The 14,524-nt window shown below is 39.6% G+C and overlaps 1 protein-coding gene and 1 long non-coding RNA gene across 8 annotated transcripts in view; one reads left to right on the top strand and one right to left on the bottom strand.

The window, feature by feature from the left end:
- LOC111266369 (E3 ubiquitin-protein ligase AMFR) overlaps window positions 1–12,511 on the top strand; it is a 47,100-nt gene extending 34,589 nt beyond the window's left edge. For 4 of the 6 annotated variants that reach the window (XM_022843813.2, XM_022843815.2, XM_022843812.2 and 1 more), the window contains 8 exons: window positions 1,136–1,303; window positions 5,038–5,127; window positions 5,474–5,673; window positions 8,040–8,172; window positions 8,560–8,795; window positions 9,860–10,193; window positions 10,439–10,632; window positions 11,255–12,511. In XM_022843813.2, the coding sequence (XP_022699548.1) occupies window positions 1,136–1,303; window positions 5,038–5,127; window positions 5,474–5,673; window positions 8,040–8,172; window positions 8,560–8,795; window positions 9,860–10,193; window positions 10,439–10,632; window positions 11,255–11,291 (1,392 nt within the window). In that variant the 3' untranslated portion in view covers window positions 11,292–12,511. Of the gene's footprint in view, window positions 1–1,135; window positions 1,304–4,046; window positions 4,343–5,037; window positions 5,128–5,473; window positions 5,674–8,039; window positions 8,173–8,559; window positions 8,796–9,859; window positions 10,194–10,438; window positions 10,633–11,254 lie in introns of those variants that run through there. The other 2 variants (XM_022843817.2, XM_086970877.1) reach the window with 2 other exon arrangements.
- Window positions 8,704–14,524, bottom strand: part of LOC147752692 (uncharacterized) — a 21,593-nt gene continuing 15,772 nt past the window's right edge. Inside the window, exons 1-2 of one of the 2 annotated variants that reach the window (XR_015313398.1) lie at window positions 9,156–9,853; window positions 8,755–8,814 (exon numbers count right to left, since the gene is read on the bottom strand). This is a non-coding gene — a long non-coding RNA (uncharacterized LOC147752692). Of the gene's footprint in view, window positions 8,815–9,155; window positions 9,854–14,524 lie in introns of those variants that run through there. The other variant, XR_015313399.1, reaches the window with a different exon arrangement.

The raw sequence follows: 14,524 nt of genomic DNA, 5'->3' as shown, positions 1-14,524 counted from the left end.
ATATAGAAAAGTCTATAGACTTTTCGAATTCTGGAAGTAAAAACTTACTTCCAGAATTATTCTTAAACAAACAGTACGTTTGTTCATTAATGCATCTGTTCTGATTTCGGTTTTGAACTGTAATAGCATTATAAAATACACAGTTTTCCCACAGGTTTATGGGACTCTCACACGATATCTTTTTAGGTGAAATTCATGATCGGACTAATGCATTTATTTCGTGACCTACTTTCATAAAGGTTTTTACGTCCTCAGCATGCATAGAAAAGCATATAACCATTTACAAGCAAAATTACAAGGAAAATCAACGAGCTTGACTTTGCATCAAAAACAGCTCCCGCCGAATAAACTAGTGGGCCAACCGATGTAGATCGTTGCACAAAAATGATCAAAAGGTAGCTTCTTTCCACATCGTTTTGTGCGTTAGTTTGTAATCAAGCAGATGATGGGTTATCGTTTATTACACTAGTTTTGATGCTTCGAGTTATCGATGTCCCATCTGTTACACAATTACTAACAAGAACTCGATTTGCCCCGCGAAATGTATATGCGAAGCCCGAACTGACTTTCTACCTTAACGTATCGACCCGTAAGCAGTAATATTTGTACAATACCAAGTATAAATGCCCCCTATAAACTTTGGAAAAAAACACTTCGCAACAATGCAAAAAAAAGGCTATGTCTGAGTGTGTGGGACATTGATTTAATAAACCCATCTTTGTTCTGGACTTGTTTGAATCCCTTTCCTTTATGGTACGTGTACGGCAAACAGTCGCTTAGGATATGCAATGATTTATATTGCAAGCACTTGTATCGAAAGTGTTTATCTCCATTAAATCTCGGCGGCTCAGTCTGCCGTCGTGTTCGAGACGGCGCACGACAATACAGTTAAGCAAAACAGTTCAGACAATGCTGTGTGTGTGTGACAGAGTTAGGCCTCCAGCATTTGAGAATAGCGTTGTCTGTAACAGAAAAGTTATTTTCGAACCAGAATTCGAAGGTGGCCGATTTCGTATGTCGGATGCGTACAGAAAGCATGATTAGCTATTCTAAATATTCTAGAGTGGACCTAATTGACTACATATTGCTAGCTACAGTGTACGCAGTTGTCATTTTTGCTGTGTTCGATTTACAGAGTATCGTGTCGATGTCTTGTGCTCTCCTAAAGTCGTTGGGCTCCGTGCTTCAGTACCTGTTCTTCGGTGAATTGCGTGTTCCCGAAGACAATCAAGGCAAGGACCGTCTATGGAACTATGTTTTCTACAAGTTCATTTTCATCTTTGGCGTCCTCAACGTATCACGGGTAAAAGCTCAGTATATAATATTACGACAGGAAATTACGTTGTTATTGTTCACGGTGGGCAAAAGTCGCGAAGTCCATATACCATGGCCGAGAAGCCAGTACACGTCCTTGTTAACCTACTATTCCAATAATATGAACGTGTGTTTGCTTTACTACTAATGTAGCATTAGAGTATATCTATTGGACTATACATATATTAGAGGCAACCCCGGCTTCTGAGGTTCCGAATAAGCTGAAAAGTTATCAAAGGTAAGAAGAAGATACCGGCAGCTCCGCAGCTATCCAACACCCAATTCAACTACTTTAGTCGCTGCTGGTTAGGCTACCTAAGCTGATTTGGCAGAAACTTAAACTTTGGAAACTACAAAAGATTCTTTGAGTTTGCTACCTCTAGATTATATATACGGTTTCGTAGTAGTCCTAGTTAAGCTAGTTAAGGCTTAGGGTTAAGTTTATCACTCCATATTTCTACCCTAGACCCTATGAGAAACCATATTATCTTGAACTGCCTTCCTGATCGCGTGCGCGCTCTAATGTCCGGACTCATTTCCTGTTTGTCGTTGATATGGATGTTAAAATGAAGTAGCAAAATTACAGGATCTTTCCAAGTCAATAACTAACGAGATGAAGGCTCGAAACATACGTTTAAAGTTTTGTCCGTTCGTTGTTCAGGTCCTATTTCATATCACTACGCGTTACATACTAGTCTGTAGAGTTGCAGCCGGACATTCTACTCGAGCATGATGTATACGCATGTATAGCCCTATCATTGTGTCGCCTACCCATTAATTGGATATATGCTCACTTTAATGATGTTAACATTTTGAAGTTAGTATTTTAGATCAGAGGGCGCCATCGTTCGTCACAAGAGTAAGATATACGTTTGTACTATCGCAAGTTGACAAATTCATAGACATTTCGTTTGATAAACCACAACGTTTCAAAACGTATTATTGTCGTTGATTATCGCTAGGTTACGTAGTGAGAGCGGCAGTTTGTCGAATCTTTGGAAGATTCCTTTGTGATTTGTGCTTAGTTGTGCCTTTGTAATGCTAGTTGCCCCAGTCATGTTTATATTTTCTATAGATAATGTTTATGCCACAAACTGCTTTCATTATGTCGCGCCCTACTAGGAAAACGGCTAAGACAAAAGTTGACGATGACAATTAATTTTAGTAGATTCAATAACACACTGAGGGGGCACTAAAACATGGTTATCTTGTCTCACATGTTAAACAAAGCATAGTTACTGATAACGTTTTTATAGAAGTTTTGGCGGTTTTCCCTGCGCAGACACTCCATGCCCCACTATTACACAATCAGAAAAGAGGTTCGCCGGTCTTTCGACAACACGGTCCGTTTTAAGCCTCTGCCCCCTAAGCAGCTCGTAGTAATAATATTAGGTACAGTTACAGGGGCTGATGTACGAACACGGATCAGAGAACTACGAACTATAATTTCGGCATATGAACTTCTTTACTTAAACTGCGCTGCAGTAACCGTTGAATATGCTGTGCACTGAACTTCTGTTCTATTACTAAAACTATGGTTAGCTCGTGACACAACGGTATAACTCTGTATGCGAGACGGCGTTAGCGTCTGTACAGGAAACTTCAATCGAATCCTGAAATAATGTCACGATAACGGTACGAAACCGTTGAGCGGATATCCGATCGAGCGCTACTTATTATTGTCGGATTGATTTTTTCGGATTATGTCATCAAATGTAGGGCAGCTATTTTCGGACCATATTTTTGCAAGGATTGAAAAATAGCATATAGTCAATATATGTGTTTAGTTCACATCAACTATCGTGTTCTCGCTAGTGAAAGGAAATTTTAGCATGGCCAAAATCGGCCAACCGTTATCTCTTCTAGCCGAAAAAATCAGCGGATTTGTTATTCCAAACTGCTCTGTGAAATTAGTTCTCACTAACTTACAAAATAATGCAATTAACTTTTGCCTAGTTGACATTGCATCTACTGTTTGCTAAATTTGGACCCATATTTGAAGTGAATCGACGCCCAAGTCTACTTAGCATCAAGCCATTTGAATTCTTCCACATCAAAAGTCCTGCAGAGCTCAAGGTTGCCAACGAAAGATGTTTTGCATGTAGTGGCGTCCAGAAGTACAACTGTCACATGCGAGGGTCCCGAGGGTTCCTTTCTCGGTGGCAGTTATAGCCAACGTTTAAGGCACTAAGGAAGTAGTTCTATATTAGTTTTACCCCTTAAAACTGCGTTTTGCGTATTCGGCCTAAACAAGATATTTAATGAAAAAGTTCCTGGTACTTTTAACTAGCCACTATTAAGTTAGAAGCTTGATAATCCGACGCTCTCCTATCTCTAATTATGACCTTTTCGGTACATAGACAGCGTTAAAACTTCCGCTACTTTATGTTTACGGCGCAGCTACCATCCTGTCGCGTACACGATCATACCCTTGCCGTGTGGTTAACCAGATATATTTGAGTGAAATATTTAGATGAAATATGGGAGCTGGAAGCGGTGCGATTGGTTAGCGAATTACGCTTGGCGATGGTACGAACTAAACTCGGAGGGTATTGGCTTTTAGAAGTGTCCGCAATATACAAGTTATCCTTGTAAAGCCCAGCTACAGATAGACCGGAATTCTGTACATTCTCCCTCCAACATTAGCAAGTATGCTAACAATGCGTTGAAATATAGCAGTTCGATCTTTGGTAAACCGCAACCTAGTAGACCAGATGTCGTAGTTCCGCACCGAACTGTTTAGACCGCTAAATGTATGGATAAGTGCCTGTTTTTTTCTCCCGCTTAGATCGGCCCACTGCGATTATTTTAATTGTACTTTGCAACGTCACACATCATATGTTTGTGAGTCTGTGCCGTTGAAATGCGGTGTTCAAGGGAGTAAAAATGTAGTTAGCTTGAATGGTACTTACTTTAGGAAGGATAGCCTCTCTGATTCGAGCCTCTAAGATTTTTTACGTTGTTATCTCCAAATATGTTACGTGCCATGAAAGATGTCTGGCTTGATGGCGTGATACCTAAATGTACTGTACGTATGTAAAGCTTGCGTTGACAGTTCTGACATCTTTGTCGATATTTTGCAACATGACAAATATCATTAGCCAAGGGGATACATACATCTTTACCGATTGAATTATATCAATGGCTTAATATTGCGGAACTAGTTAACTTGAACTAATTATTACCAGTTATTAATCTGAATCGATTGCAAGTGAAAGCAAATCCCCTTCCCATTGAAATCCAAATGCACGTTAACTTTCTGCGCACTAAACGTGACATGTCACTATTTTATAATGGAAGCTGTCGTTAAAATACAATTAACCGGACAGAAACAATCGAGAACAAACAATTCACTTTGCTTTACAAAACTGCTTTTTTTCCTTTTTTTTTTTTTATCAAAAATGACAATACTTTCTTAGAAAATTTAGCTTTTCTCATTTGTCTTCGTACTGACCATACGCAAACATCAAAAATATTTATAGTTTTATTTCGCATAATCGGTATAATAACAGCTAGCTATCGTTTGCTTGAGTAGCAACGTCTTTCAAATCTCACGATATCTATTCAACCCTATCCGACTATAAAATAAGCGAAAAACAACTGCGACTTTCTGTCCGAACTCTCCCTTATTACTAAACAAAATGTTCACAACACATTAGCTGGCTATAGTTCTAATATAATAGATATTACTCTATGTTTGTTTGCTGACGTTTTTTATTGCAGGTGGAAGCTATCGTCTCGTGGACGGGATGGTTCGCCGCCATCGGGCTTGTACATCTGCTCACGCAGCTGTGCAGAGACCGCATCGACTACGTAAGTCCGACGTGTTTTTTTGTCATTTTGTTATCATCAAATTGCGGCACTACGTATTAGCCAATTCAATAATTATTCGTTTTTGAAATTCGACAATTCTTCAATACCGTTTACAGAAATCTGTGCTTTTTGGTTACACATACAGTCGCTAATACAACAATGTTGTAAAGAGACCAATGATCAACTGATTAATAAGTGACGTTTTTCGTTACCACTTTAGGTCTTATATAGCAATCAATATATATTATAAATTTAGATATCTTTTGGGAGTCTGGGCAGCGTCCGTCGTTAACAGTCGTAATTCATCATGCTCTTATCCATGTTTTCTCCTGATCTTTTGACGTAGATTACATTCTCAGCGCAGCTGACGCGCGCGACTCACGCGCGCCTGACTCTGCTGCTTGTTGGTCTGTTGACATCATGCGGAGCGCTCCATGTGGCCGCTATTCGCGCGGCCCGCGTCCACCCCCAAAGTATCCACTACTTTCTGCTCTGCGATGCGGAGGTAATGCTCGCTAGCGTTGACGTCCTGTACATTGTTCTTAGGTGAGTGTCACAGAATCCGCTCAATTAACTTCGATGCTATTATACTGAATAAAGAGTCAGAAAGCAAATCGATGCGGAAAATTGATGCAGGAATCCGTGTGTATGAGTGAGGAAAATGCAGGCGGACACATAGAAACCCGGGTTGATTTCGAAAAGAAGTTCATGTGAGCAAAACCATTTTGACTGCCAAAAAAATTCGTGATGAATTACCTTGATGAAGTATAGCGGTCCTTCTCGGATATATACTATATGGTGTATAAAGACAGTAGGACATACAGTTAATGATACTACGATCAAGTATTGCGATCATTGTTATAATTATTGCCGCTATTGTTATAACCTATGGCCACTATCCGCTCGTAACGTTTTGCCCTTATTCTTTTATCCTGTGTCACCTCCGAACTCCGGTTTCACCGTTTTTCGTTTCGGTTGATGACTGAAACAATAACATTAGCGATGACGGTAATTGTGTTAAACTTTAGGAATTGCATGTTTAGCCAATTTAACACAGTTCCGTTCTGGATTTCTTGCGTCTAGCTAAGTTTTTTTTTTCGATCGTTGCTAAATGGCAATAACAGAATCGTGAGGGAATAGCTCAGCAGAGCTTGAATGAGGCTGATTTTTGGTTTAATGTAACATACGGAAAGTGATCGGGTCCATTGATTTTTAAGCAGATGCCACGTTCAACAGCGCTATACGGTACGAACAGTTCTATTTTTAGGTAAGTTAAGCTCGTGCGGTTGAACAACGGGGACCGAGTCGAAAAATTTATCGTTTACATACTTGCTTAAGTGGAATGTATGCGATATTCACTTCATTCAGCTAGCAACAATTTTTGTTACCTGCTCAGCAGTCGACTCGGCTTGCTATTAATAGAAAAACTATACAACTCTTAGTATTATTCTAACTGTATTGTGGGTCTATCATTTGTGCTCCGATAATCCGTAACCCCAAGCGCATGGGCTGGGTCGTTCAATATATTTTTGTCCCGCCAATAACATTCAATTCCAGCTTATAGCAACATATGATTACATAGTATTATCGACTTTTTCGTTCGGGTTTGCCAGCTTCGCTTGTCATAATTAGGTTGGGTCTGCCGTGTGACACGTGTCCAATATATATATGGCTTAAGCTGGCCACGCGTAGAATGCCATATATACATCGGACCAGCGGGTACGATTCAGTGTGCTGTAGGCATTTGATTGGGTTCTCCATCCAACAGGAGCAGTATGAACGTGTTTAGGGAGCAAAAGCTTTGGTTGGCAGATTTTTCTCAAGGTCAAACAGTTCACATGCTTTTGTAATGTGTTCATTGTCAATTAAATATAAACAAAAAAATAAATTAATTAAACTAACTTTTTGAACGAAACACCAAATCCGTTACGCTTTGCTCGCTAATCCATTAGTGCTACGTTTTACCATGTATCGCACATTGCACACGAAGTAGGCCAAGCCATCGAACACATTCACAGAAGGATAACGGCCACTTTCGCAATTGAAAAAAATTGTTTTACTGATCCCAGAAATAGTTGACTTTACCACGGGTGCTGTTTTCGTCTTATATGGTATGGGATGATGTGTTTCTCTAGACTTTTATTTAACTAGCTTTACCTCGTCGTCGAGTGAATATAGGCCGATGTAGTGTTTGTACCGTAAGCTAAATACGATTTTTCTGGGAACCACAAAACGAAAACGTCGACAATAAAAGGTCTCGCATACGATTAAGTGCATGTAAACAGTGAATGGTTACTACAGATTATGTATGTGTGGCGATGAGGTACAGAGACACAGAATATCTGTTGGTTGATGTATGTGTGTATCAAAGTTATGTATTACATATTGCTCTGATGTTAAGAATAAGCCCAACGGTGCTAAAACGTCTTGCGCAACTGTACTTGTTGATTTTCAAGTTAAATGTTCCTTCATTTAAGTGAACAATTTGATCACAAACACAAGGTGATATTTTACTTTGTATGTTTTTTCGGATCACAATTACCGATGACTATCTTTATAAAAATGTAAGTTACTAAACACGAATTATCTTGAAGTGACTATTATTCGGTTGTGTTATTTTCCTGAGATTTAATTTAATTAAATCAGTCCTTACGGTGTTCTGGGATTCCAAGAAGAGAGCATTCATTTTATTCGTTTCGCCCTGGCAGCTTTACAGAACTTCACAGGACTAGTTCTACTTTGGGATGAACTATAAACCCAAAAAGGTAGATCTTCATTTGAAGGTAGTTATAGTTTAGACATGATTCTAATAAGCGTTATACGCCAGTAGATAGCAAATAAGTGCCTAAAACTCGTTCGTCCGTTAACTATAATAAAAAGAATAAATTCTACTTTGCAATGATGCTTTCCAGGTACTCAGTGCACCAATGGGACGTTTACAACGATCGAGGATGGGACAATCGGGCCGAGTTTGCATACTTCTCAGAGCTCCTGTTTCAGCTTGCCTCCTTAGCCATTGATTTTGCCCACGACCTACATATGTTGGTGCGTAAAGAAATCGCCTGAAGCGTTAACCCTAAACTTTTTGACTGTAATACATTTCCGTACCTGGTACCGCGATTAAGCATTGCTTCAGATGGCTGGCTCACAGCGATAAACGAAACATTGAATTTTGATCGAAAGAGAAACCTTGAAAAAACGTCTTTTGAATTTTTGTGAATATTATATTTTTACATTATTATATAGTTAAAAATTGTAAAATGTTAATATATATGAATTTGCTGTTGATTCTTAGGGCGGCGAGAAGCTTGTTCCATTGCTTAGCGAGGTGCCGTAACACCCGAGATTCGCACTAGGGGAAGAGAAACCATGCACAAAATCATCACTAACGATAGTAGTAAATTTATTAACGGGTCAACTATGTATTTTCAGATATTCGGCAACATCTTGGTGTCGATGGCATCGGTGGCAATCTCGATGCGTCTCCACGCAACGTTCACAGAGCTCAAAAAGCGTCTCCATAAACACCGACATTTCGCCCGTATTTCAATGCGCTTGGCTGAACTGTATCCGTCTGCCACATCCGAGCAGCTCGTCGATCCTTGTGCTATTTGCTGGGAGAGCATGCTTACTGCAAGGCTCCTACCATGTTCTCACATCTTCCACGAGTAAGCACGAACTCCCCGTCTGCAATTAAAGTTTGCATCGTTTAATTGTAAAGTGTTGTCTTTTGCATATCTTTTTTTTTTTTTGGAGGTTAAAGGCAAATGCATTATGCAGACCGGGCATAGGCAGGGCAAGTCTGCTTTAAGTCCGGTACTGTGGGACTCTCACCCACTAAACCCTGGACCCCTTTATCCGCTTGGGCCATGGCTCGGTATATTTTTGATATCACTTCGAAACCATGGCTTGCAGGAACGGTCATTTCATCTTCCTTCTCTTTGAGCCGTTCCAGTCCATCCTCCATTTTGGCCTTCCTCTTGAACATTTTCTCTAGCTCTCGAGGGAGGCCGTGCACTCTGTAATACCTCTGGATGCGATTGTTGCGCGTTAGGCCCACGATTGTTTCGAGTGTGCCCTTCCACTATTCTCTTACGCCTCTTCCTTTCTAGTTGTTCTTTACTTTTTATCATTTCGTTGAAGAAGGCCGTGACCTTGGCCCAGTTCTTCCTATCCTTGAGCACCATGTTCACCATTTCCTTAGTACTGTTCTTTGTTCTTACATCTCTATGTATTTCTATGTCTTTTGCATATCTGCTACAAACCAAGCATCCGATGTTTGCACTGAACTTTAACGAAGTTGTTGATAAAGTCAGCAGACCTAGAAATAAATGCACTTTCGAAATTGATGAAGTCTTCCTCCTAAAGATTTCTGGAAAGCTAACTGTATTTCAGCTTGATTAACATTAATACTGTCGGTTTTAACCCAAAGTGTCTTCGTAGTTATACTAGGTACTAGCAAATTGTATAGTATTTGTAGTAAATCATAGACCGGCCTCAACCGACCGGGCCCTGACCCGCTTCAATCGGAAGGCTACTTGTTCAAATCACCGCGTCGACTCATATTAATATAAAAACTTTACGTTAAATATTTGCTCACGGATGGTATTGCCTAGACGATTCTAACGTCTTTTCAAGGCAATTGATGTTTATTGAACTTCCGTCAAAAAGTAGCTGTATCTTCAAAATTTTTTCAATCATGTATTTGTGGTCTCGCTTAACTTTTTTCAAGTTCGTGTTTACGATCATGGCTAGAGCAGGACACGACTTGTCCCACCTGTAGACTTCAACTGGATATCGATCCACTTTCACCGACGAAAGAAAACCTAATCCTGCCTCCTGCTGTACCAGTAACGAATGTTCTGACAGCAACTGCAGCTGCCCAATTGATAAACAACAATAACAATGTCCCTTTAAGTGTGGAGGGAGCAGCTGTGTTGGAGCGCGCGGTAACGACGTCTGCGCACGTATTCCACTTCAACGGGCCACGCTTCCTTAGCTGGCTGCCATCGGTGTCCGTCGAGGTGTCTCATTCGACTCTGCCACCGGAGGATCCAACTGCTATGGTATAACACATGACTTTTAACTTAATATTTTTTTTCTTTTTACGGCGTCCATTGATTTCACGTAAACTTTCATGCTAATTTTGTTCTGTACAGATCGCATGCATATGGGCATCAGTGTTTGATGTGACAAATATAACATGATTGACTACAATTTTGTTGGCCTTCAGGTGCTATAAAAGTCAACTCCCAGGAGTAATAACGGCTTCAAATATGTAAATTTTAATTTTCCTATGTACGATTTCCAGCTTCAGTTGTCAGTCGATGTCACTGACCCGAGCGACGAAGGAGATCTCAAGGATCAGCAGCAGACAAACACATCTTCTTCTGGAGATGTTTTCCGGCCAACGCCGGAAATGCCAGATGCCGAGGAGACTGAACAGGATTGGACTGAAGTGCTGCCAACACAAGATCTCATTGCTACGCCTATCCTAGGACAAAGGTGAACATATGGTTCTCGTTAGTAAATTTATTACAGAAAAATGTTCAAACATTGAGCAAAGGGTTTCATATTACTTGAGAAACGTGTATTTTAGTGTAATACAAGCGGCGCGCCGAGCTTTTTTTAACTATAATTATTGCGTACATGAGCAAAAATGACTCCAGAATTTTATAAACTGCGCGATTTTTTGTATAATCTCTAACTCACACATTGCTCAAGGCAAATTTGTAATCAGGAGTATCCGTTGTACGTGGGCTAGTACAGTCTTGCGAGAAAATTTTACTAGTTCTCTTCTATTATCCGCAAGACTGTATATGCACATATTTTCCGAGATACTCATACTGTTCAGTTATGTCCTATCTAAATACTATTTCTCTAGCCTTGGCCTCTACATATGGCGCATTATAGTTTTCAACCAGACATATTATCCACGCAAACTTTTCTAACAACATAAAATTTTAGAAAGTAGTCACTTAAACTGAAAAATTAGAGTGTCTGTACGAGATCAAGCGCGTTAATCTTCTAAAATTATGTGTTGTTCCGCTCCCTTAAACAACGCCGCGCAACTTATTGTTTACTTAAGTTGCAATATAAAATAGTTTTTTTCCTGTCTTTCCTGCAGACGGAATCCATCAGGTGAGCCCGTCCAGTTGGCTTAGTAAAGGTATTCCATGCACAGCAAAAGTATAGTCATAACAACATGAAGTGATGGTCAAAATCCACCCAGCTCAAATGTCCGAGTTCCTTATGCCTCAAATCCCTGTTGCCGACCGCGTACAAGAAAGGAACTTGAAAAAGCTTTGTCCCATCAGGCAGCCGAACACCTACAAATTGGTCTAGCGAGTTCAACGAGCAAGATGCGAATTTGACGTTAGTGTAACGTTGAATATCAAAACTAAGCGTGATAAGAGAAGAATTAAGATTGCGCTCGAGTTCGGTCCCCCGACCATAACTCGAAAGCGAAACCGAATTGTGAAAAGATCATCTATGAGGTTTGACAGAACGTCGTCGTTATAATATGGTAAAAAAAAGAAATTAGTTAAAAATGTATGTATTGTGTTCGACAAGAACCAAGACATTTTTCAACAACTAACTGTATTTGGCAACACTTCCTGCCTCATCGAACCCAGTACTAGCGTGTAGCACCCCTCATCCAATCGTCACTTTAAGATTCTGCATTGGCAAGTACCGACACACGCTTAGACAAAAATTCTATTCTTAAGAAAGCATTCTCAATATGTAAACGCATGATAATGGTGCACTCTAATTAGGTAAACAAACTAATTAATGGAATCACAATTACACAAAGATCATAGCTTGTTTCCTAACATTTTTGCTTGTGTAACAATGAAGAAATTGTTAGGTACGACTGACCAAATGGGTTTTACGCAGGAGACACAACATATTAAAAGGACTCCACTATTTATACTATAGTATATAATGGAGTGCATATCTTGCAAACTGATGCCTTTTGCTAGGTTCTAACCACCTGGAATCCACTGTCGTACCCTAGTTGAGTGTAGCTAGGTGCGACTGTTTCCATTACTCCAAGACGTTAACCCTCCAGTATCTGTAACGTAGAACAAGTGAACGCGATTGCAAACATGTGGAAACATGTTATTATTACTAAGTCCCTAAAACTTCGATGATGGAAGAGATCCGCTTTCTCTCGGCCCAGCACGAATTGCAAACGGGTCCAGCTTTCCTGACCACTTTCTCACTTCCGTTTGGTTATTATTACCGGTGTATACAGGCTATAATAAAGCCATTTTATTGTGATAATACAGTGAAGGTTAGAGTATAAATTGGCGATGGTTTTCTATTCCATTGCTGACAATGTATATATGGATGAACTAAAACTGTATATATGGCGATTGCATAGCAAAAAAACGATGCGTTCATTAAATAAATATAATTTAACGAGAATGCTTTAAAGGTAAAAAAAATGTGTTTTATTTGCCTTTTTTCGTTAGAGCGGCTGCTTTTGGAGCATTTCTTCGAGTAAATGACGGAAAAACGTCTTATTTCGTAATAGATATTAAATACTGCATAATAGATATTAAATACTGCACATTTGGTAAGCCGTCTGCTTCGCGCTCTATTTCAAGTAGCCGGAGCCTCTACCTATGGAGCTATCATCACCCTCTTTCGTTCGAGCTTCGGCGTGTAACGTATCTCATACATTAAGCACAACTTGTCATAAATGGGTGAAGATTGGAAGTTTGGCTTAGGTTAGTATTAGTTCATAATGGTTAATGCTTCGAATATTTGCTCGAATTAAAAAGCTGCACAGGCTGTGTGGAATACCGGTTCACTCTATGCTGTAGAATCCATGTACGAAAAGAGGACGGTTCGAAAGAAGCTTGCCAAATTCAGTAATCGTATTTGGGAACTAAAGGATACACTGCCCCTAAGTCCGCCTTCTTTTGAGCCGCTGAGGGCGATTTAAAGGATCGTGAATCGACTGATGTGATGAAGTCTAGCCAAACTATTTACAGGCACATTGAATTTATAAGATTTGCAAAAAAAAATTTAGATGCGCCATGAAGAGAACGAAAAACACCGGAAAACATTGTTGCTCAAAATCGCACCCGACAGAGGACGACACGCAGCTACAAAGACGGATTTCTACAAACAATCGTACCGGCTAGCAAATCTTTACGTCAATGTGAAATAGAGAAAGAAACTGAAAGCTCTAAAAAGCTTAGGGTCTTCTTCGTAAAAAGACATCTTCATCCTAAAACGACTCTGACTTACGTTTGGTAAGACGAGTAGTTCAGACTAAAAAATCCTAGATAAGGCACATATGATTTGTGATGCTATTGACTCCGAAAAAGCCTCGCAAAGGCACTTTCTCCAAGACAGTGCCAAACGGCGCCTGGAAACTGCCCTGGAAAAACTTAGGTAGGTAGTTATCTTATATCAACTATATATCCAGAGCTCGCACAAAAATATAACCAGCTTTTCCGATTAATGGCAAATTAAATTCATAAATAAACGTTTGATAGAGTATAAAATTTCAAAGCTTGCTTGGACGGGTTCTTCAAAACCCCAATTTTGGACAACTAGGTAAGGCGGAATAAATTTGTTGAGAAATAGGAGAAGGGCGTGACAGCGGATACATATAATCTGTTGCCATAATTCAAGCAAAATGCTGCATTTTTTGTTTAGAAAGCTGCCGTTACTTATGTTCCAAGCTAGCACTGTAGGGACGGATGGCTCATTTACATTGTCTTAGTCATAGAACGTGCTTTGAAAGATAGAAAAAAACTCTTTCCGCGCATAATTGTATCCGCCTTCGCATAAAACGCCGATCCTTCCTGAACAGTGCTTCACACAAAGCCAAACAACACTCGGGATACGTCATTGCCGCTAGCTGGGTCGTTTTATAACAAAATGATATGAATGGGATATTTAAAATCGCAATAAGCCAAACGAAAAAAAGCAAGGGATTTTGAATCAAGTTATGATAGACTCCAGGGAAGTTCTAGGGCTTTAGGAGAGGCTTTGGTCTCGGTTAAAAAAATATAAGTAATTGTCTTTACATTTAGGTGCACTATATAATTACACAAAAGTGTTTTTCTAATATCTAAATTTCTGATTGTTGAATTTTTTTAAGTTGACATGAGTTGAGTATGACATATATATATATATGTCATAATAAGCGTTTAGGTATACAATGCACTCCGTGTTCAAAACACCTGAACGTACCCAAAACGAACAATCGTTATTTGATTGTACTGCTTTTCTATTACGCATTTGAAGTAAATGGAAAGATACTCGCGCGATCTTTACCTATACTTAGGTCATTGTCATAGTTTCTATTTTATGGTATAATCTCGGAGACATGTTCAGTATAGTCCCTTGAAAAATTCTGAACTTTTTCATTTAA

This window comes from Varroa jacobsoni, unplaced genomic scaffold (genome assembly GCF_002532875.2).
Source record: "Varroa jacobsoni isolate VJ856 unplaced genomic scaffold, vjacob_1.0 scaffold_1076, whole genome shotgun sequence".
NCBI classification, from domain to species: Eukaryota; Metazoa; Arthropoda; class Arachnida; order Mesostigmata; family Varroidae; genus Varroa; species Varroa jacobsoni.
The sequence above is the reverse complement of the archived record's forward strand: the minus strand, read 5'-3'. Positions and strand labels throughout refer to the sequence as shown.